This window comes from Peromyscus maniculatus, chromosome 11 (genome assembly GCF_049852395.1).
Source record: "Peromyscus maniculatus bairdii isolate BWxNUB_F1_BW_parent chromosome 11, HU_Pman_BW_mat_3.1, whole genome shotgun sequence".
Classification (NCBI taxonomy): domain Eukaryota; kingdom Metazoa; phylum Chordata; class Mammalia; order Rodentia; family Cricetidae; genus Peromyscus; species Peromyscus maniculatus.
In genome coordinates this window covers 45703868-45727279 of record NC_134862.1, presented here as the reverse complement: position 1 = coordinate 45727279, position 23412 = coordinate 45703868, and the positions used below count along the sequence as shown (strand labels likewise).

Sequence of the window (23412 nt, the reverse complement as noted above, 5' to 3'; positions counted from 1 at the left end):
AGATGAAGGAGTTAAGATAGAACCTGGAGGGGACCGCAGATAAGTGTAGAGAGAAATCAGGCAAGAAAGGAGCTAAATATGAGAGCAGAATATAAGCTCGTAACTGACACAGAATAATAAAGTATATGGACTAAGGAGTTTTGTGTACATAGATTCATTTCTTTATATCAAAGATTAATTATCAGCTGGTTGTAGATTCTTCTCGGACCCTGGGAGGGGACTATCGAGGGGCTAGACCCCCATAGTTCCCAATAGTAGAGGGCCATTCTCTTTCTGTATCATCCTCTCTACCTGGAGACCCTAGTGTAGCCCATGCACAGAAGAGCCTGAGCTAAGGATAATGCTGAGTTTCCGGACACTGCTCAGGGCGAGAGCCAGAGAGCCTTCTGAGGTGTCTGCCATCAACATGTTCCTTGAGCTTGGCCTCCCGGTCTCTCAATAGAAAGTGGAGTTGTCCAGCAGTCACATGACCATAATGTGACAACATTGCATGCGGAGCAGATATGAGTTCCAGCCCACCTGCTTAAAGCCAGGCAACGAGGAGCCTTACCAAAAAAAAAAAAAAAAAAAAAAATGCAAAACCCATCATTCTTCTCACTAGATTTTGTTTGGAAGAATACAGTCATTCTTAGAAAACTAGGTTTCTGGTCTCATGTCTTCAGCTTATTGCTGCTCATTAAAAATGAATTGATGTCATTATATTTGTTTAAATTCCATATCAGTGGCTCAGACCAAATAAATCACATTTTGGGGGGTCTTATTACCTTTGGAGGATGTGGAGGGATCCTAAGCCAGAAAGTGAGACCTGCTGCTTTAGGAAGGGAAGACTTCCTAGATTCTGGGACCTCGTGTCAACATGGGCCTCAGTGTGGGTTGTTTCTGACAAGCCACAAAGTGCCCCCTTTGAATCTTCAGTCCGTATCCCGCAGGCCTAATTTGAGAGACAGCTCAGACCAAAGTACCCTATGGCCACAAGGAAAGTATGAAAAGAAATCCGGGCTCCTCCCAGGCCTATGCCTCAATCCACAGGAAGTCTGGAAGATATCAAACTGGGAAGGATGGGGCAGCGCAAGCTGTGGCCAAGGCCATCCTGTGATCCCTGATCCGGGCGGGACTGTCCTCGTTCCCACTCTCATGAATCCAGGCGGGAGGAAAGAGTGGACAGTGGGCAGGGGAGCTGGCTTGAACCCAGAGTTTCTTTACTAGCTGTCATGGCCTCATGCGGAGTTGACCTGGGGCCTCTACCCCTGCACAGGCCTACATAGCTCACCTGTCCCAATGAAGTAGCATGTCTTGTGCATCTTGCCCTTGAAGAGCTCCAGCCCAATGATGGCATAGATGATGACCATGAAGAGGACGAGCAGGGCAATGTGGAACAGGGGGAGCATGGCCTTGAAGATGGAGTTGAGGACCACCTGAAGGCCTGTCGCAAACAGCAAGGAGGAGAAAAATAAAGAGTCATCCCCCCCCCCCCACGGTCTCATGCCCTTCCCTCTATACACAGTGGGATACCCAGGTCAGAAGGGCCAAAGGAGGGCTTGGAGGGCTTGGGGGAAGAGATGCTGTCACCCACTGGGCACCCCTGACACCAGCCGAAGGGGTCTGAGCACACGGAAAGCTCGGAGGGCCTTCACATCCAAGCCGGCTCCTTTGCTGCTCAGGGGGGCCGTGTTGGTCTGGATAATGTTAACTTGTTCCAGAATCACAGTGAAGACACTGGAGGGGAGAAGACGGAGAGAAGGCGGTCAGCAATCAGAGGAGCCACACCCCCAGTGCTCCGGGACCCTGGATCCTACCTGGGTGAAGGACCTGGGGGTGAGGTGGGGGGGGGGGCAAATGCAGTTCTCAACTGTCAGTGCGGAAGAATTTTATTTTCAAGGAATCTGAGGCTAAGTTCACCTTTGAGCTATTGGTGATGAACGGGGCTGGATACAGAAAGGGAGGCTTCAGATTGAGATACAAGTATGCCCCGGGCACAGTCCCTCACCGTGAGACTGAGAGCATCACAGTGAGCTGCAGATTAGCCCCTCACTCACTGATGACCCAGAGAAAAACACCCAGCAGAGAGTTCTCTCCTGATCTCCCTGCAGACAGGCCTTCCAGCCAATGCTGGATGTAGGCCTTCCTGGTTGGCCCCCTCCTCTACCTTCAGAACTCTGCAGTCCATTCAACTCTCCTCTCAGGAACATCATCTGACAATGAGCCCTGAGTTCATCGGGAAACGGTGGCGCCCTGGGAAACAATGATGCTGCTCTCTGATGCTCTAGGCATCTGATATGGCTTCCAATCTTACAGGGGCCGAGCTGAGTCTGAGGATGCTTCAGTTTTCCTTGTGGTAAGAGGAGACTCAAATGGCCAGTGGATAACCAACATAATAGTCTTGGACTGCAGGCTAGTACAGTGGCTAACTGCTCAGCCTCTGGAGCCAAAGATGTTTCTCGGTTCGACCTTAGGCAAGTTGCTCGGTTCTCTGTATCTTAGTCTCTTCATTCATGAAATGGAGGTTATGGAAAAGTTATTGAAGGATGCTACATGTAGTATACATGGTAAGTCCTCAATAAACGTGGCTGTTATAATTAGGCAATGATTATTAGAAGTGAGGTCACAGGCTAACGAAAACTCATTTGCTGAAATTCTGACACACAGTAACTCAGAATGTAACTCTGGAATAGGACTATTAAAATGAGGTCACCCAGGTGGGCTGTAATCCAGTTTGATGGATATGCTTATAAGGGGGAAATCTGGATGTACAAAAAGGCATCCAGGGTGCATGCTCATAGACAGACCACATAAAGACACCGTGAGAAGGTGGCCACTTACAGCCACGGAGAGGCCTGGGGACACCAGCCTGCCCACACTGGACTTTGGACTTCTGTCTCCAGAACCATCTGTAACAAATCTCCATTGTGTGAGCTCCCAGCTGCAGAATCTGATGGCCACCCCAGTACACTAATACAGGCTACTAGATGTCCATATTTATGTACTCAAATAACACCATAGCATAGGTCTGTAGAACCAGTGTACAAATGGCCAAAGTGGCCACTGGAGCCACCCCAATGTCCTCTGCACGTGGTGGGGGAAGATGAGGGAACTCAAGAGCTGGTGAAGTGGTCTGTGACCTGCGGGCAGGTGCTGGGGGTCACTGGTTCACTTCCCACCCACATTGACCCTGTCACCCCTGGGGTGGTCAGCACAATGCTGAGGTCCCATCTCTGCCTCTGAGCTTCTGGTAGTGTCTGTGGGCAGAATCTTCAGGCAAGCTCTGACTCCAGCCCCCAGCCAGCTCTTACCCCAGAAAGACAATGATGAAGTCGAGCACGTTCCAGCCACTGCGCAGGTAAGCATCCTGATGGAATAGGAAGCCGTAGGCTATAATCTTCATGGCGGCCTCGATGGAGAAGACGATGAGGAAGAAGTATTCCAGTTTCTCCTGGAGGGGAGGAGGTGGTGGCAAACACCGGTCACACCTTCCGGCTGCACAGTCCCAGTGCCTCCTCGCTCGAGCCCCGTCTGTCCTCCAGCCACGAGCTTCTGCCGCTCCTAGATGCTCCCTCCCACCCCAACAGCACCCTGCTCACTTCAACTTCACTTACGGTCTTCTCTGGCCACCAAGTGCAGTTTAAGCCACTTCTAACCTTTCAGCCCTTCACCCAAGCTTCATGCTGTCTTCCTAACACCTGCCTAGAGTGCTGTATACACGCTTTCATTGAGTTCATTAGCTCTTTCCTCACCAAAATATAAATGCCACAACATGGTAGGATTTCTGCCCATTTCCCACCCTATTTCCAGGACCTAGAGTTGGATGAATAATCCAATGATCCAATGCTAGCTTTTGTTTGTTTGTTTGTTTGTTTTTGCAACTTGACACAAGCTAGAATCATTTGGGGAGATGGACACTCAGTAGAGAAAATGCCTCGGAAGATTGGCCTATAGGCAAGTCTGTCAGGCCTTTTCTTGATGAGTGATTGGTGAGGAGGACCCAGCCCACTGTGGGTGGTGCCAACCGTGAGCAGGTGGGCCTGAGGTGGATAAGACAGCAGGCTGAGCAAGCCATGAGGAGCGAGCCAGTAAGCAGTGTTCCCCCATGACTTCTGCTTGGGTTCCTGCCTCCAGGTCCCAGCCTAAGTGCCTTCATTTGACTCCCCTTGGTGATGGAGTGCGCTCTGAGAGTTGTAAGATGAACGAAACACCTTCTTCTCCAGTTACTTTTGGTGGGGGTGTTCTGTCACAGCAATAGGAATCCTGACTAAGACAGACCCCCAAGTGGCTTCCGGCCTGGGCATTTCCCCTCTCCCAACCACTCAATGGACCACAGGCAGGAAGTAGGGTGGACGTAGCACCCTGAATGACCCTCTCTTGCTGCTCAGGGTCCTTAGCTCTTGTTTATTTCCCTGGCCTCCCCCTTTGCACATCCACCACAGCTGTCTACAGGCAGCTCCCACAGGCAGGGGGATGAGGAAATGGAGTGCCCCGGGTAAGAGGATGCAGTGTTGCTGGGGAGCCGAGGTTTCGGCTCATCCGTACTCCAAAGATGGCCTTGCTGACTCCTCCATACCCTGTCCCGATGCCTGATCCTCTGGGTCACCCTGAGCCTATCCAGGTCACTCTTTCTCTGCTCGGGGCCCAGGCAAGAGCTATTTCTAACTGAGAAAACAGTTCCCTCCTGGCTGGGCTCCAGGCTGAAACTGCTCTTCTTGCAGCTATCTGAAGCCTGGCTTGGTGGTTTCCGATAGCTCTGGTCCTCCAGGCTCCCCACACAATCCTAGCCTCCTGACAGGGTATCAAGGCTGCACACCCCAGCAGTTGGCTTCATTGGTGCACACAAAGTTGTTTTAGCAGGAGAGAGTCTGTGTCCACAGCCCAGTAATAGTTCCCCTATTACCATCACCAAGTACTACCCATCCCTAGTAAAGCATCTCAGGACTAGGGTCTCTCTAAGAACCCTTCAGGGCTTTCTTTTATTATGACTCATTTTTCTTTATTCTGGACACAGCCAGATAGGAAACCTGGCCACCCCAGGAATGACTTGAAAGGCGTGGAAGGAGAAACAGAGTCATATATGAGTGACATCTATTCTTTGTTTTGTTTTGTTTTGTTTTTGTTTTTTGATTTTTCAAGACAGGGTTTTTCTGTGTAACCCTGGCTGTCCTGTAACTTGCTCTGTAGACCAGGCTGGCCTTGAACTCAGAGATCTGCCTGCCTTTCCCTCCCAAGGGCTGGGATTAAAAGCGTGTGCCACCACCTCCTTAGACCTATTCTTTTTAACCTTGCCCCCAACTCCTTCTCAGTCTGTAATCTCAAAGCTTTCTCCTTGCAAAAATATAGTGTACAATGGAAAGGCACCTCCAAACTACTCCATTAACAGGGTTGTTACTAGGGCCTAGGTTGAGCATCATGGGGCGGGGTGTGTGGGGCACAAATCTTGCCTCCATATAAGAGAGCTGCTGGGAGCAATCTGCATACCATCCCTGCTGAGAGGAATGAGGTGAAACCATTGTGGAGAGTCTCCTGGAAATCAACTGGGTGGCCTTCCCTCTATCTGGTAAGTGTCTAGTAGTCAGGCCCATCTCTCAAGGAAAGGCCCATGAAAGGACAGGGACGTGAAGTCAGCATGTAAATTTTCAGATTGATTCAACCCCCCACGGGACAGACAGGGGAAGTTTTGTTGAGGGAAGGAAAACAGGACCCAAAATAGTTGCCGCGCTCACAGGCCGGGCGGCTGGCCACGTACACCGGAGAGCTGCCCGCACCTGCTGCTGTCTGTCTGTCTGTCTCTTGGCCACAGAGCAAGCTTGTAGGGGCTGTGGGCCTCAGGTGGGGGTCACTTGGGGTTCATAGCCCATGAGCTCCAAGATCCAACTCTCTCGGTTTACCGCTCAGCAGCTTAGTGCTGGAATGGACACAGCATGCCCCTTGCTGTGTAGACATGGACCAGGCATGTGTCCATTCTTGTACCATAGGAACAGTGTTATCAGTGTTACACTATGCTGGCCCCATGCCTCTCTAGCCCATGTATTGTCCACAGAGGAACAAGGGCTATGCACTCCCCAGGTATTTATTAAGCTTGAGACTAAACCCCCAGGCATGGCTGACCTAGCTGTCATCCTGTAACCAAAGCTATAGCCTTCCTAAAGCATTTCCATCACTGTCTGTGGGGAGTCTGTTGTCAAAGGTGGGAGGCAGGAGTCATGGGGTGCACATTCTCCCTGGCTATTTCTTTACTCAGGTCTGTCTAAGAACCTCAGTTTCCTTGTGATGGTTAAAGCTAATTCAGTGGTTAGGAGCACTGGCTGCTCTTCCAGAAGACCCAAGTTCAACACTCAGCACCCACATGGTGGCTTATAACCATCTCTAACTCCAGTTGCAGGGGATCAAATGCCCTCTTCTGGCCTCCATAGCCACTGCACACACATAGTGCACATATTTTACATGCAGGCTAAACACCTATACATGCAAAATAAAATAAATGCATTTTCTTTTAAAACCAAGCTAACTGACCGCCATCTCCAAAGAGCTGTCCTGAGGACTAAAGGGCATCCCGTAAGAGGTGGTGTCCCACTGCTCAGTGGGTCACAGGCTCTTCTGCACAGCTGGCTCTTTGTGGAGGGGCTCTGATACTTGTACCATGGTACCCATGGTGCTCTCTTGGTCGTCACAGAGCTGCTGGGTGGGGATACATCAGAGAGTGGTACAGCAAGGCACGTCTCTATCCAACCAGGAACTCGGCACATTGGAGCCTGAGCCTGTTTCCCCTGAACCTGCTCTTCCTCACAAGGCCCCGCATCGGCCAATAGTGTCAACTCACTCAAGACAGGGGTCTTCCTAGGCTTGGATCCCACCAGATCCAGACTTTTCTGTCTCTAATGCCTGGTTCATCCATCTCGTCTCCATGGGAGGTGTCCCTGCGCTGGCCTGGCTCACACTCTAATCCGCTGTCACTTGTTACCTGTGATGCCCCCCTTCTCTCCTGGTCCCTCTCTACTCTGGGTACTTCATCTCTCCTGGTTTCCTACGGCCATGTGGTGTGTCAGGTCAGCCCACAGCATAGATGGTCTCTTATGAAATGACCCCTGCTGACCTTGACTGCTGGCCTTACCAGTGTCCTGCAGGGCACCGGCCTGTCCGGTGGGATGACTTTCAGATTTTCCAGGCGACCTAGCCTCTGAGCCTCGGCTCATCTAGGCTCATATGACTTCTCTGGTTGTCCCCCAGGAGAATCTGCCGGGGGTGTCTTCTGTATTGCCCGGGACCCTGTTTGCTCTCCACCGCCTCTGCTGGACTGCAGCCTCCTGGGGCCAACCTCATCTTCCTGTGTGTGCCGACTGTGGGAGTCCCCGTGGGTTTGGGCCCCAAGAACAAGTGAGAGGGGACATCCCCATTAGGAACAGGATTTGGGTAAAGTGCCAGGGTCCCTCATAAGAGGGCGTCTCAGGATGAGTACAGGAACAGAGAACAGCAGGGTTTGAAGACTGCACACTCCTATCCCCTCCTGGGGCTAGCGTTCCACTTATACCCAACGGAAAGAATTTTTGGCTCAGCTTTGGACCCTTGCTGTTTCTTCTGCCTGGAATGCTCTTCCCTGGGTCCCGCTGTCTTCTTTCTCTCTGGCCCCAGCTTATGATGGACCCCTTCTGGGTCACCCTCCCTACTTCCCAGCTCCTTACTAGTGACACGTCACTTTGCTTGTTTGTCTGTTTTAGCAGACTTCAAGACGGAACTCGCCAGCTACCTGTTTATACACTTGACTGTCTCCTGACATGAATATAGGGCGGTCCCCTCAGCTTCCTGCTGTGTCACCTACATCTGGAAAGGTGACAGCCACATGGCTGCTACCACCGACCAACGGGTCATCGAGGAAGCTCTGTGAAAACCCCACAGCAACGCCTAGGCTCTAAGGGCGACCAGATGACAGATGCCATCTGCCAGTCACATAGCAAGTCCCATGAGACACAAGTGAAGTGGCCCCACACAGTAGAGCAGACTGGAAGCCATAAGCAACAAGCAGACCCTGATACCAGACTAGGGGAGACAGTCTTTGACCCTGCAGCAGACTCTTTGCCCTCCTGAACTCACGGGAAGACTAGGAAGCTGCCTGTGAGGTAAGGCCTCCAGCAGCTCCACCAGGCACCCGGTGCAGGAGGTCCTCCCACAGACAGACCTCTCTCTAGTGGAGCTTCAAAGGCTGCACTTGGTGGGGAAGCTTGAGCACAGGCCTTGCATCTGTGCGTTGTTACCCTGGAGCCAGGGGTTCCCAAAGTCCTGGGCTGAGAAGAGCAGGGCTCACAGTGCCCATTGCTTGCCTTGCCCCATGCCCATCTCCCAGTGACTCCCACCCAGGCATGCCTCGGGCTTTGAGAGAAGATGGTGGCAGCCAGCCAGACTCCTCTGCAAAGGGACACTCGCCCACTACAGTCTCCCTGTCTGGGCCACAGGGCCAGCTGTTCCCATCCCTCCTTCCTCTGCCCTGCCCCAAGCACCGTGGCCTGGTCTGCATTCCTGTCTGAAGGCCTTCCGTGTCCCCCATGGAGGACTCTGGGGTCTAGAGAGTTCTCCGGAAGAGCTCCAGTGGAGCTTCCTGGGAGAAGCTAAGATGCAGCATCAGGTGAAGAGCTCCTTCCTTGGGGTCCAGGCATGTGATCTGCACAGACACGAAGCACATAGGAACCAGAGGTGCCAGACTCATGGGGTTCACTTGCTGGGGCCTGTTTGCTTCAAGGAGGCCAAGGGAATCCGATGGTGAATTTAATGGGAACTTGGTGGCAGCTACAACTTGGGCCGAGGGTGCTGCAAGGGTCAGCTGGGTGAACCCACAATCCCTTCTGCACCTGGGTCTTCCCAGCAGGTGCTTCAAGGCAGGCCTCAACACAAGACCCTTCATAATAGTAATGGCTGCCTGTCTCCTGGCTTCACCATCCTTCTTGTTTCTGGTAGTAGATAGCAGGAATGGCCAACTTATTATTGGATAAGTCTGTGGCATGATCTCCCACTTTTGGTTCTTAAGGCTGGAGATCCACCCAAGGTGAGTGGTCCACAGAGTTGGGTTCACAATGGCCCCAAGATAAGACAGGGTCTGAAGGCCCTAGACCCCCCCCCCCCGAAAGTGGGGTCCATTCAGCTTTGCTCAGGTTCCCGTCCCAATAAGCGTACAGGAGGCCTGTGGCCCCTGTGGCCTTTAGCACTGGAAAAGGTTCAGCTCAGGACAGGCAGGAGGCCAGGAAACCACCATCACCAAGAGCAATTGCGGCCAGTGATTTCTGTACTCCAGGCTCCGGGGAAGCAGGGAGCGAGGCCAGAACTCGTGAAGGTTCTCAAGTAAGCTCACAGGCAAACAAGATGGTGGACTGGGGCTGAGTCCCCATGCAGGCGCCATATTTCCTCTTTCCTACGTGAGAGAAGCAAGGATATAAGGAGAAGAGAGGGTCTGGTGTGAGCGCTGGGCCCTCGCTCCACCCCCGGTCCTTGCCAATGCTTCTCTGCTGAGCCAGCCTGCTGGGCCGCTGCTCAAGCCCTGTCCACTCTCTGGGCCTGGCATCTCCCTGACACTTTATTCTAGAGGGTTTGGAAAACGACCGGTTGAGGAGTGAGCGAAGTTGCTATATTTAGTGCGTGAACTCTTGCTCAAACGGACACGGTCTGTGTGGATCCCTCATGTCACCCTACGTCTCTGGGTGTGTGTGGGGGGGGTCTTCATCCCACCGCTGCCCCTCCATACTAGCTTCTTCAGGTCAAGTGAACAGATGTGGTGGGACTGTCTAGCTCTGGAGATGGGCCTGAATGGCAGGAGGGGAGGTGGGGGAAGCCGAAGGCCTAACCTAGGAGAGCTGCGGATGGAACTGTCTTGGGTGATAAGAATAACAGCTGAGCCTTCATAAGGCAGCCACTTACACGCCGGGACCTGTCCTACCCACACACGTTAATGGAACCCTTGCACACTAAGTACACTCACACCCACTTTACGGATAAGTAAGCCAACGCACAGAGAGGGATGGACAGCTTCCTAGAAGCAGACAGCCAAGTGGCAGAGCTAAAAGCACGTGTGCAGAGAGTCTGAGTCGAAACTCCACAGTCTCGACCGCCAGTCCACACTGGAGAGGGACAGGCATCATCCACAGGCATTTGTTGGCTCCTGCCCACAACCCCACACTGCCCCTTCAGTCCTGGGCACAGTATGACATTGGCTGGGATGATGGGCTACCTGGAAGGGCAGAGGACAAAGGAACTCTCGTTACGTAACACCTAGGTACTGGGCTGTATGTGAGGTCACAGAGAGCTAACGGTTCTGAAGGGGGAGTACTGGCCCCTGCTCACAGGCGGGGCAGTGGAGACTGAGTTTAGACGCAGGCTGTCTGACTTGAACGCTCCTGGCTTTCCCCCTAGTGTCCCCGAAAGGCTGCAGAGTGTGGCTCATACCAGGGACTCTCCCAAAGCTTTTATTCTTTAGCTCCATCTGGTTCATCAGTCAGGGGGCGCAGATTCGGCAAGAATCAGTGTCCAGAAAGGGAGCTGAGCCCACACAGTGAGGAGAGGGCGAGCTCTGGGGTGAATCCGTTTTATCTTCACAGATGCTTATTGGGAGCACTCTTGGACATCCACACTAGATGTTGAGAGTCCCTCTGTTCCTCAGAGTGGGTGACCCAGCCAGTCAGCCCTTAGATTGTTGTAGAACACCTTGGCTCCTGCGCTCTGGAAGCAAGGGCCGCAGTGGGACCCCGCCGAAAGCCCCGCTCCCCCAGATGGCGAGGCAGAGTGGGCCACTGGCCGCAGGCGTCAGCAGGACATTCTGGACCCTATAAAAAGACAAATGCCCTGGCTGCCAGAGGCTTAGCCTCCAGCCTTGCGGAGGACGCTGGGTGGCAACCTGAACCCCAGGAATGTGGCGGAGGCCTGATGTGGCCTATGATGGCTCAGGGCTGGCTGCTCTGGAGCCAAGGAGGAGCTGAATGGGTGGCAGTCTGGAGCGCAACTCACAGTGCCCTCCGCAGCAGGCAACGTCTCTATGGCTGTTAGGGAAAATCATCCAGAGTTTGGAAGCAGGCTGCCAGAACCCTGGTAACATCAGGATGTAATTTATTATTATTATTATTATTATTATTATTATTATTATTATCTTAACATTTGTTTGCTGATTGGAGGAGAGTGAGTGTGCCATTGTATGGGTGTGGAGGTCAGGGGACAACTGGTGGGAATTGGTTCTCTCCTTTCACCATGTGGGTCCTGGCAAATCTTACTCGGGGGTCATTGGTCTTGGCAGCAGACATCCTTACCCACTGAGCCATCTGTCCAGCCCCACAACAGAAAAGTTTATAAGTTGTTTAACTGTCTATGGAAGGGTTTCTTGGCCTCAATCTTAGCTGACATTGGAGCTAGATAATTCTGGCTGTCCTGGGCCGGTACATGTGTTCCTGCCCCGGTACATGTGTTCCTGCCCCGGTACATGTGTTCCTGCCCCGGTACATGTGTTCCTGCCCCCACCTCCATGATTCTAGACACTGCAAATGTCCCTTGATGGGTAGAGGTCCTCCTCATGTCCCTCCCTGAGAACCACTGTCTCGAGGGTGTTCCTGTGGTTCGTTCTCACTATTGGGTCCTATGGAGATGGGCTGGCTCTTCCCAGTGGAGACACAGCACCGGGGTTAGTTTTCTCGCATACCTCACTAGTCCTGCTGGGTCCTTTATCCGCTGTCACTGACCCCACCTCCTCCAGAGCTCTGTGGACCAGGCTTACCCTCCCGTTTGCTGTCTGTGAGTTGGGTTAACTGCTGCCATGTGTTTCTCCTGTATGCAAATCAGTGCGGTTCACCTTGTGAAAGTCACACGTTGACGCCCGGTTTCTTTGAGGGTGAAAGAAGAGATTATCTCAAAAGCAATCTGTTTCTAATCATTAGTGAGGGACTCTGATCATCATTGCGATTCTCATGGGTCTCCTAAGGTCAGCCAAGACTAGAGTGGTGGCCCTCCCAAACGTCCCTTTTAGTTCAGTTGAAGTCAGACCAGGGACAGACCCCTTTCAAAGCTTGGGTTTGGGGCAGGACAGGAGAGCCTGAGGCTGGGCTGGGATGCAGGCCCTGGGCTCCGGTCTTGCTTCCCAGCTGCATGCTTGTCCATCTTCTTACTTTCCTGACAATGGAAACCCTTTGGATACTCTCCCTCAGCCTCCATTGTCCTGGGAGACTGCTGGGCAGGGCGGAGCCACAGCCTCCACCTCCACCCTGTGCCACAGCCAGGCTTCTCTCCTGGACAAGTCAGTCCCGGAGGGTGGAGCGGACGCTCCAGGCATCTTTTCTAGCCTGAGCAGCAGTTCCAGGAGCCAGGAGAAGCAGGATTGCAGTGAGGAGCCCGAGCTCTGAATGCTTCCTCCCCGGCCTTGTCTCTTCCGGTGTGGAATGGTTTGCAAAAGGCACAGGCCTGCCTGTGAGCCAGTTGGGCCGGCGGTGATTCAACCTCTTCGTGTCTGAACCATGCTGGATAGAAGGGGAGCCCTCGACAAACACTGTGTGGCTGTTGCCCGTGATGGTGATGGGGACTAGGAAGGCTGGTCAGACACACGGGGGCCTCAAAGAGAGATGAGGGGCTAAAGAGATCAAGGTCAAAGGGCAGGTTGGGGAAGGGATTTTTTTCCCACTACTGGGGATCAAACCTGACACTTACACACGCTGGTCAAGCATGTTGTCACCGAGCTACATTTCCCCAACAGAAGGACGGATTTTCTTTTGTCTGACAGAATCATTTGGCACAGCTATGGAGGACTGTATCCTTGGATTCCAGAACAACCTTGGGATCTAGTGACCGGGGCTGCCTGGCTGGGTCAGCCACTCTGAAGAGGTGGACCCTCAACATGAAGGGTCCTAAGGTTGGTGTACCAGGCACTACAGCCTAGAAGACCCTCGTTCACACAGAAACCTCTCCCAAGTAGACCAGGTTATCTCACCACAAACCAAGATGCTGAAGGAACATAGAGATCACACATGTCCAAGAAGGGCCCAGGCCTCAAGAGCATCCATTCTAGTCCAGATCCATCCATTGCCTTAATCACCATGTTACACCACTCCTCCAGTGTGGTTGATTTTATAGCCCACATCCCCATCCACCGGGGTCATAAGGCTGTCCAAGATCCTCATCTTGCTACCCATTGTATTGCTGCTATTGTGTATTGCCATAACACCTTGCTCTATCTGGGCCTCAGTTTCCTCTACTGTTCAGAGAGGACCTGTGGCTTCCCTGATGACATGGAACAGGTAGAATCAGAAAGGATCCCCCAGACCCAAATACAGGCCTGATACTCTCTTGGAATGCTGGAAGGATTTGGAGGGGACAGCCCATCCCCTCAGACAGTGCCAGGGCACCCAGTCATAATCATGGGTCCAATTCTCATACTTGGCTTGTACAAGGCACTGGGAGGAGGCCGTTTTTGCCTGTCCCACATCCTAGCTGGTTTGGCACATGCCACAGCAGGAGAGCTCTGTCTCCAAATACTCAGGCCTGCAGAACCAGTTTTCCAGGGTGTAGATATAGGTACTTGTGTCTCACATGGTTGCGTCTGAACTTATCTTACTCCCCAAGCCATCTTGCTGAGTGGCACCATGCCCACCCTGAAAACCCAGTGCCATTCTTGTTTTCTCCAAGCTCTGTCTGTGCACCCTCTTTCAGTTAGTCCCCAAGTCCCACACAGCCCACTTCATAAATCTTTCTCAAGGTCACCCTCCATCTCCATCTCCAGTGCCTATCTGAGTTCCTGCAGGGACAGTTCTGTGTACCTTTCCCAGCTCCCATCTCACCCTAGTCCATGCTCCATGTGGCGGCCTGGAAAGCTTTTTTAAATGCTGCCTGATGGGCTGAGGAGATGGCTCTGTGGTTAAGAGCACGGCGTGCTCTTCCAGAGGACCTGGGTTCAATTCCCAGCCCCCCCGTGGCAGCTCACAACTTTCTACAACTCCAGTTCCAGGGGATCCCACACCCTCACACAGACATGACTGCAGGCAAAACACCAATGCACATGAAATAAACTAATTTTTTAAAATGCTACCCTGGGATCTCTAGCCTTGTATTCATTCTTTTGCCCACACAGCTCCAACACAAACCCTCTTTCTTCTGGGCCCTTCCCATAGCACCATGAAGGCGTACCCTCACCCCACCCCTCACCAGACCCCTGCTGTCTCCCTGAGAGAGGGGAGGGACTCCATTCACATGAAAATGGAAGACTTCTTGTTCAAAAAGTAGGAAACCCCTGCTCATAAAGGCGGTCAAAACAAACAAACCAAGTAGCGATTTTCCTTTTCCACATCATCTTTCTCCAACTGCCAAAGCATCAGCTGCCAGCTGACTATTGTACGGGTGAGGCCAGACCTTCGCAGACCCCTGCTAATCCCTCCTCCGCTGCCCCCACCCCCCAACAGTTGCTATCCCAACAGCAGCTAGATGTGAAGAAGGGGAACCTGCACGTTCCCATCACACAAATCTGCTACTGCGGCCTGTGGTGAGCAAACAACACCTAAGAGCATCTGGACCTCCCCTCCAGGAGACACCGTGTCCCTAGACGGGGGCTTGGCCTTGGACTTCAGCTCTGCAGTGGGCTATGGCAGGGCCAGCCCAAGGTAGGGACATCCACAACCATGCCCATCTCTGAGTCATCAAAGGATTTGAATTCTAATCAGGCCTTGCCCACTCCCAGGGAGCCCAGGCCCCGGGAGGGAGGAATCTAAGAGTCTGTGCTTTCGGTAGGGAGGCAGCAGAATCTGAGTGAGTGGGAGTTGAGTGTCCAAGCTCCCAGAATATGGGTCACTGTCCCAGTGGACTCTCCTTACAAAACTTAAATTCCAAGGTGAAATTAAAACTTCAGTGCCATGACCAGGAGCATGCATTCCAAGAGGGGTGGAGCTCTGAACCTATGTATAGCCACAAGGCTGGCCCTGCCTGCATCTTCCAGGCCTTGGGTTAAACAGTCTGTCTTTTGGGGAGCCTCTCTGACCCCCAAGACTAGTTTATAGTCTCTTCCTCAGACCTCACATGCTCCTCATTGCATTTTAAAGCACATATTTAACTAATTCATTATATTATTTGTTTTGAAATTGACTAAATTAATTGAGCTCTGTGAAGATGGGAATCGTCCTCTTGGTTCACAATGGCACCTCTGGAGTATTTCTAGGTCTCTCACAGGTACTAAATATATATTCATAAATCAACAACAAAATTAATGCAGATTTCATCCTGGAGTATCCCCTTTTAAAAGCTAAGTGTTGCCGTAGGCAACTGGAATATTGCTAGCTTTCTGTAGGCTCCCAAGTATCTACCCAAAATAATAAGGAAGAGATAATTGCTCAATCTGCTCTGTCTCTCTCATTGTCCTCTTCTGGGTTTTGGGGAGATGAACAAATGATGGACAAGTGGTGGTGAGGAGACCTCAGGATGCTGCGGAGACTTCAGGCAGAAGCGGCCTTTGACCCTGGGTATGGCCTGTTCTCTTTGGACTTCACACGAGGGGGTTCAGATTAGAGTTATTCCCAGGTGGTCAGTGTCCCAGGTGTGCTGACTGGTCCCACAGGCGATGCTGGTCAGCTTGCCCTCTTCCAGCACACTCATGACGGTATGTATGTCTTGGAGCTCTAGACTTGACTGGGGAGCTGCAGTTCCAGCCCACAGACTAAAGGGACACACCACAAACCATTTTGTTTCAAGATGGAAGATGGAATAATCACTAAGGTGTGGTTTAATGTCCTTAAAAGAAGGCAGTTTCTTGCAAAAACAGTCAATTTCTTGTGTGTGTGTGTGTGTGTGTGTGTGTGTGTGTGTGTATTCTCACATGTGCATGTGTGCATTCACACACATACACGTGTGCCCATATAAGTATGTACACATGTTCATGTGTGTGCATTCATGTGTACATGTGTGTGCATGCATGTAGAGACCAGAGGACAAACCTAGGGTATCATTCCCCAGGAGCTGGCCGCCTTGATTTTTGAGGCAGAGCCTCTCACTAGGAACTAAGGCTCACTGATTCAGCTAGGACAACTGGCCAGTAAGGATGCTTTTGTCTCCACCTTCCTAGTGGCAGGATCCTAAGCACACAGTACCAAAAGGATTCAACAACTTCTTCTCCTCCTCCTCTTTTTTTTTTTTTTTTTTTTTTTTTTGGTATTTTTTCGAGACAGGGTTTCTCTGTGTAGCTTTGGTGCCTGTCCTGGACCTCACTCTGTAGACCAGGCTGGCCTCGAACTCCCAGAGATCCACCTGGCTCTGCCTCCCGAGTGCTGGTATTAAAGGTGTGCACCACTATCACCCAGCAGGATTCAACTTCTTAAAGTACACATGAAACCACATTACGAAGTCACAAAGTATGGGGTGGACCAAGAACTCTCCCTAAACCCAGGGACATGGATCATTGAACTTCTTTTGCAGAAGGCCCTGGCTGCACACAACAGCTTCGCCGGCAGCAGAGGCCATGCTGGCCTGCCCTCATTTAGTACCGCTCTCTCTCCATTCTAGGAACTCAGCTATTTCCATTCCCAGCAAACACACATTTAACACCCAGCGCCTCCCCAATTCAGAATAGATCACCATGGAAACCAGCCTGAGGAGAGGCAGAGACACACACTTTTCTTTCAGGCCCTGGATGCATGCAGATGGGCCTCCTGTCTCCAAGCCCTGTGGTTCCAGTGCAGGGGAAAGTCCTGGGGAATGGAACTCCATTCTCCTGTCCTGTTGGTTAGTTTTTGTGGTACTAGAGTAGAGCCCTAGGCCTTCTGGATGAGAAGCAAGTATCCCACCATTGAGTCACAAGCCCAGTCAGCTCTTTGTTTCTAGGTGGACTTCTCTAGGAGTCCGCATTCTGTTTACCACCTTAGGGATACAGCCAACAGAAGTGTTGGAGAGATGGCTCCATGGTTAAAAGTCAGTACTGTTCTTGCAGGGTACCTGAGTTCAGTTCCCAGCACCCATATTGGGCAGCTCATAACCACTTTAACTCCAGTTCTAGGTGATTCAGTGTCATTTTCTGGCCTCTGTAGATATTGTAAATGCCCACACAGAGTCACACGAGTATACACATAGTTTGAAAATAAAAATATTTTAAAAATAAATAGAATATCAAGTTCCAAAGTCAGTAAGACCAGGGTATGAGGCCCTGTTAGAAGCTTTTATGGGGCCTATCCTACATGACATACCTAAACTCTAGCCCTCAGGGTTATCATGGGTGGGGTTTTGTTTTATTTATTTATTAATTTACTTATTTGTTTCCATAGAATCTAATATTATACCGTGGAGATTACTGTGGAAGTTCAGTAATTCACTAATGCAAACTACTCAGCACAGAATTTGCTGTGTTGCTGGTGACAGGGTTGGAGGGAGGCACTTCAGGTCTGTCATGCCCTTTCTGCACATTTCTGTATCATATACCCCCAGTAGGTGAGCTCAGTGGGACTCCATCCAGGGGAGGAGGCTCGTGTTCAGCATCCCTGGTTCACCCTGCTGTGGCCCAGCTTCCACATCTGTCAGCGGGTACCACTTTGGGTAGCTCTTGGGAAAGCTCCCTGAGTTCGTGCCTGTGGGGTGCTTGGCATGGTGAATGCTGACTGATGGAGGGGATCTTGGAACGGAGCTGCACAGGTTCAGTCTGGTAAAGCCTCAGGGCCACCGAGCAGCTCGGCAGTGTGAGGACATTGGGGTCAGTGTTGTTAGGGAGCCAAGGCACCAGCTTCTCCCACCAGAGCAAAGCCCCAGGGTGCCTCCCAGCCGGGGCTGAGGAGCGCAAGGGAAGGATGGGAAGATGTTCTTACCAGGCCAAGGTTCAGAGTGTTGTTGTCATCTTCAGGCATGGGCAGGTACACTGCCAGGGCCACGCAGTTGGCAAAGATGGTCAGCAAGATGATGGTCTCGAAGGGTCTGATGCCAGGGTTAAGGAGGGCCCCTGAGTCATCTGTGGGATGTGTGGGGTTGAGGGGAGGAGACTACTAAAGGCCAGTCTAGAAATCACTGTAACGCTAAGAGACAGTCAGGCCACATGATGATTTGTGGGGGCTTGTCCCCCAAAATGGCCAGGGAGGCTGGGGGTTGATGTATGTTCGGTAGGACTGGAAAAGAGGAGAAACGGAGAGGAAAGCCAGACTTTCAGAGCTCTGTGCACACACTCACATGCGTAGGCTTGTGCTCACACATCCCCTTCTGAGATACACCTGGCCCGCAGCAGCAGCCATTTCCAAAGGGTGCTCTGGAATCCACCCTTCCAGACTTACTGGCCATTGAGAAAGCCAATGTGAGGAAGGGAAACTGAGGCGGAGTCTTTGGTATGTCGTTAGGGGTGGGAAGCAGAAGGCATGCTATGGAGATAGGTTTGATCAAAATCCCATTCTCTTCCCAGCAGTTTCAGCGTTTGAAGAGAGACAGGGGACGGGGGAGGGGTCACAGAATAGATCTGTGGGTGGAGCGAGCTCAGTGGAGTAGAGTGGAGGGAAGGGAGAGCCTGCCAGGGGAACTGCCCTCACAGGAGACAGGCGAGGGATTGGAGGTGATGGGGAATCAGTGCAGCTCTGGGAACCAGGCCCGAGCCCAGACCCACTGTCTCTACGTGGCTCCATATGTCCCTTACCCTCCTTCCAGTTATCCCTTTCTCCAAGGCACAGCTGACGGAATCCCACTCTTCCAGAGCATGTCAAAAATATTTCAAATATTCCTGACTCTCAGAACCCACTCACGCAGGCCTCCTCTCTGCGGCCCCACCTTTCCCCCAAATAACCCAGATATTTTCATCCTTCTTCTTCCAGAACTCACGCAAACCCAGAGAGAGATCAAGGCCCCTGTCACTGTCAGAACACTGCCTCTGAGCTAAAACACCCAAGTTTGGTCGCCAGCATCCAGGAACCACTAAGAGTAGGCCTTCCCTCAAATCCATGTCACCAGCTCCCTTTGTAACTGAGACTTGAGTCAGTGGAAATTGTCCCGGACCTGTCATCTCCCCCCACCCCCACCCCCACCCCCCCATGGAGGATTTCCTCCGGAGCTTCTACCTCTTTTGTCTTCTTATTCAAAACCTTGAGTGGTACCCCATGATGATAGATAGAGACTTGGGTACACTTGGAAACAGCTCCCATGAGCACAGGCCCTTCCTAAGATGATCAATAGCTCGCTCGCTCTCTCTGGCTGTCACTCATAATCTCAGTGGTCTCCTCGGGGCCCCCAGGAAGCTCTTCTTTCCATTGTGGTGGAGACCTTCCTTCCTCCCTTCACCAAGATTCCTTATGCTGGTCTGAGGTATTTGATTAAGCCCCTGCTAAGAGCCCAGTCACCCTGACACTAAACGCCCGAGCTTTGTGACAGCCCTGTACCCTTCCCCTGCCTCCCATGCCCTCCCCACTCCCGCTTGCTCAGGTGATAAAAAGGATACTTCCACTCCACGATGCTGATGCAGGCCTTCCTGAGGGGGTTCTGGAGAGTCAAGCAGAACAAGGCTCGGGGTGGCCTCGGCAGAATCTCAGGAACAGGTTTCTTGGGCTGTTTCTTCCTCAGGCCCTCATCCTGGGGTGAGGACGGCTCCATGGCTTCCCTGACACCCCTCTTCTCCCTTCTCCCCCAGCCCACGGCCCTCTCCTGCCTGTGTCCCCAATGCCCCCACCTTGGGGACTGGGCCTAACTGAGCCTGTCCTGCTGAGGCAATCAGACAGGGCGGGGGTGGGGGTGGGAGGATTACTCTCTCTGCTCCCAGCGAGTAAAATTAGCCCGTGCTGCCCAGCCCAAGCTCCTGAGGCCAGGCAGCTGTCATTCCTTCCAGTCCAGCCAGTGACATCCCAAACTGCCCCCAAGGAGGGCAAGGGCTGGGTGTAAAGGGGTGATTTACACCCAGGCCTGAGGCGCGGCAGGGGCAGTGGGAGACAGGAAGGTTTCGTAGCTAGATAATGGAGTTCAGGAAGAGGAGCTTGCCGTGTGGAGCCACAAACTAGATAGGTCCCTGGTGCTAAGATTAAGTTTCTCCCCACCCCAGCTCCATGGCTTTATCCAGAGGAGGTTCTGGGTGATGGCCCAGCTCAGCAATTCTCCACCCACTCCAGGCTCAGTGTCTGTCAGCATCAGCCCTGAACCTCCAATGCCGTCTGCTGTCAGAAATGGAGCCACCAGCTGGGCGATGCTCGCCTTGAATCCCAGCACTCGGGAGGCAGAGCCAGGCGGATCTCTGTGGGTTCGAGGCCAGCCTGGTGTACAGAGCGAGATCCAGTGCTGTGGGATGTCTTTCTGAATGCTGTGGGTATGTGTTGCTCTGATTGGTTGATAAATACAGCTGTTTGTCCAGTGGTGAGGCAGAATAAGGTTAGGCGGTACATTCCAGCTGGAGAGAGACAGGGAGAAGAAAGGCAGAAGCAGAGAGACGCCGCAAGCCACCACCAGGAGAAGAAGATGTAAAAGTATCAGTAAAGCCATGGCCCCGTGGCAACTTACAGATTAATAGAAATGGGTGAAGTTATAGGAGCTAGCTGGCGAGAAGCTTGAGCCATAGGCCCTCCAGTTTGTGAATAGCATAAGCCTCTGTGTGTTTACTTGGGACTAATCAGTTTGGGGACACCAGTGGGAAAGACTTGTCCTGACTGCGGGCAGGGCAGAACACAAGAAAACTTCTGATGATTATCCAGGACAGCTCCAAAGCTACACAGAGAAACCCTGTCTCGAAAAACTAAAATATAAATAAATAAATAAATAAATGAATGAATGAATGAATAAATAAATAAATAAATAAATAAACAACAAATTAAAATAAAATAGAGCCACCCTCCCACTGAAGTGAAAGCCTGCCAGGCAACCTTGAATGTGCGTGCTCTTACATGGCCCCTGGCCCTCACGTCCCTCATTGTACAAGGTTTGTGTGCTTTCTCCCTGCAACCCTGATCCCGCCACCGCGCAGTCGCAGCGTGCATTAAGCTCTCTGGAAATGTTAGCTGACGGCATAAGTTAGCCAACACCCCATCCACCCTGGCAGCAAGTGTTCTGGGCTGGGGGATCAAAGGAAGAAGAGGAACAGGGTGGGGAGTGGGCACGGACAAAAGCTCAGCAGTCACAAAACCCAACAATCCTTTTATTTAGCCCTTGGTTGTAAACACAGTGTCAATGGACCCTAGAAGCTTCCAAGTCTTGGGGGTGGGGGAGGGGGGATGGAAGTCCTTAACCTGGGAAAAGACCAGAAGACTATACCGAAGGGTGGGAGAGGGAGAGCGGAGGTGATCATTCGCTGTCAAGCAACCAGCACCAGCGACAGAAGTGCGCGCGTGTAACACACCACACACACACACACACACACACACACACACACACACACACACACGCATTCCTGATCTCTAGAGGCAATCAAGCTCCCCGCTAGCATTTGAGGCCATCTTGTGGAAGATCCAGGCATCACAAAGTGCTGCAGGCTTCCAGGGGACTTGTTGCTGTGGTGGACGACAGAGCCCAGAGCCGCGCTAAGGCCAAGAAGCCGTCGGGTCCAGGAGCTGTCCAGAGCTCCGCTCCTCACTGCATTCACCACCTCCTGTGATCCCTATCTCGCCCTTTCTACCCCGCGCTCGCACATTTGGCCCAAGTGGGTGGAGGTGGGAGCACAGTCCTTGAACATCACTGTCCTGCCCGGCACAGATGTCCCAGAAGCCCCCCATACTGTTCCCTAGAGGGACAAGTCGAGGCCTCTGGCCCCATCAAAGGCTGGGTTCCTCCGACTCCAAGAAAGGCGAGGAGGAGAAGGAGGAGGACCCACTGCACTCGGCCACCAGGAAGGCGGGTGGTGGCGCATTGCCCTGGCAAGCGGGTTGCGGGGAGGTGGCTGCAGGCGGCTCGCTGTCGGGGGCGGCGCTCAGCAGCTCCTGCAGGTACTTGATGTAGCGGATGGCGGCGCGCAGGGTCTCCACCTTGCTGAGCCGCTTCTCCGCCAGGGCGCCGGGGAGGTGGCCGCGGAGGCGCGCGTAGCCCTCGTTCACGCACTTGACGCGCTGCCGCTCGCGCTCGTTGCGCTTCTGGATGAAGGCGGGCTCGAACGGGTAGTCGTAGACCCCGAAGGCGCCGGGGAAGGGCACGTAGGGGAACACCCCAGCGTAGGCGTCGTAGTAAGGCGGCTCGGCATGGCCAGGGTACAGCAGGAAGGGGACGTTGCCCAGGGGCTCCGTGGTTGCCAGCGGCGTCTGTCCTGCAGGGGCCACGACACCCAGCTGCATGCCGCTGGGAGCCCCGCGGTCCACCAGGGCCCGGCAGAAGTTACTACTGTTCATTGCGCCCCGTGGAGCTGGACCCAGGATGAGGCCCCTCACCGAATGGCCTCTGCTCAGGCTCTGTGTGGTCCTGACTACGGGGGACAAGTCACATCGCTAGCAGCTCTGGGGCGCCGCGAGTTGCTAAGGCTTCATTTTGCTTTTTTGGGTTGACTTGGACTTCTTAAAGCGAGTCATAGCTCTGGACAAGTGCAGCGCCTTGCGGAGTCTCAGCAGGTACCTGCTGCGATCTTGCTTGGGGTACCGTGTATTGAGTAATCTGAGGACTCTCGCCCTCTTCCCTGGACCTTGTGATCTGCGAGTCTTGCCTCTTCCTGCAGCCCAACACTGGCACCTGTCCCTGACGCTAGCTGTGAGCCTCCATGACCAGGTCCTCCGATGCCCAGTTCTCGTTCTTCACCGGTTCTTGTCGCAGGATCCCCAAGCTGCGGAGAAGGGGTGAGGGCAGCGAGTGTGTCAGCTTTGCAGAAGAGGCCCCAGAATTTTTCTAAAAGCAGAGAAGAGTGGACATATCAATAAGGAAAGGCCCTTGTGGCACTCCTATCTCCAGAAACGATCAGGAGGGAAGAGAGTGTGGTTTGGGGGAGGTGTTGGTCAGAGCTCAAATCTTGGGTCTACTCCTCAATAGTCGGGTGACATCCTTGAGTCAGATTTCCGTATTTGGAGAGACAGAAAACATCCTTTACAGATCCTAAGAGAACCAAAAGAGAAAAACAAACAAACAAACAAAAAACATATGCCAGAGCACCCCCGTACCTGGCCTGGCCTGGGGCGGGGGCATCAATGCCATTTCCTTTGAGAACGCAGATTGTCTCATCACTGTTACCCTTCAGGGCCTTCCATCTAAAAATGGCGGAAGGAAAGCCTACTGGGGGCTTAGAGAGATGGCTCGTGATTAAGAGCAGGTATTGCTCCTGCCGAGGACTGGGTTTCCAGTGGCTGCATCAGGGCCTCACAACTGCCTGTCAACTCCAGCCACAAAGGATCCTTTGCCTCCGTGGGCACCTGTGCTCATGTGCACACACCCACGCACGAAGACGGGATTAAAAATCATAAAAATATTTTAAAGAAGTCTATTGAGCTAGCAGAAGGAGTTGAAGCAGGTATCTCAAATCATTACAGCCGTCTCTCTGGTGAATGAAGGACAGCTCGGATTACAAAGAGCTCCTGTTGTGAGTGAGCA

General features: G+C 52.5%; 2 protein-coding genes across 3 annotated transcripts in view; both read right to left on the bottom strand.

Moving 5' to 3' along the window:
* Positions 1–19612, bottom strand: part of Cacna1s (calcium voltage-gated channel subunit alpha1 S) — a 70117-nt gene extending 50505 nt beyond the window's left edge. For both annotated transcript variants that reach the window (XM_006982425.4, XM_042258218.2), the window contains exons 1-5: positions 19373–19612; positions 17769–17874; positions 3291–3430; positions 1574–1716; positions 1271–1423 (exon numbers count right to left, since the gene is read on the bottom strand). In XM_006982425.4, the coding sequence (XP_006982487.2) occupies positions 1271–1423; positions 1574–1716; positions 3291–3430; positions 17769–17874; positions 19373–19524 (694 nt within the window). In that variant the 5' untranslated portion in view covers positions 19525–19612. The remainder of the gene's footprint in view (positions 1–1270; positions 1424–1573; positions 1717–3290; positions 3431–17768; positions 17875–19372) is intronic.
* Positions 19613–21644: 2032 nt separating this feature from the next.
* On the bottom strand, positions 21645–22229 carry Ascl5 (achaete-scute family bHLH transcription factor 5). The gene has a single exon (XM_006982426.4). The coding sequence runs from the start codon at positions 22227–22229 to the stop codon at positions 21663–21665; it is 567 nt and encodes a 188-aa protein (XP_006982488.1). The 3' UTR covers positions 21645–21662.
* Between the last annotated feature and the right edge of the window lie 1183 nt (positions 22230–23412).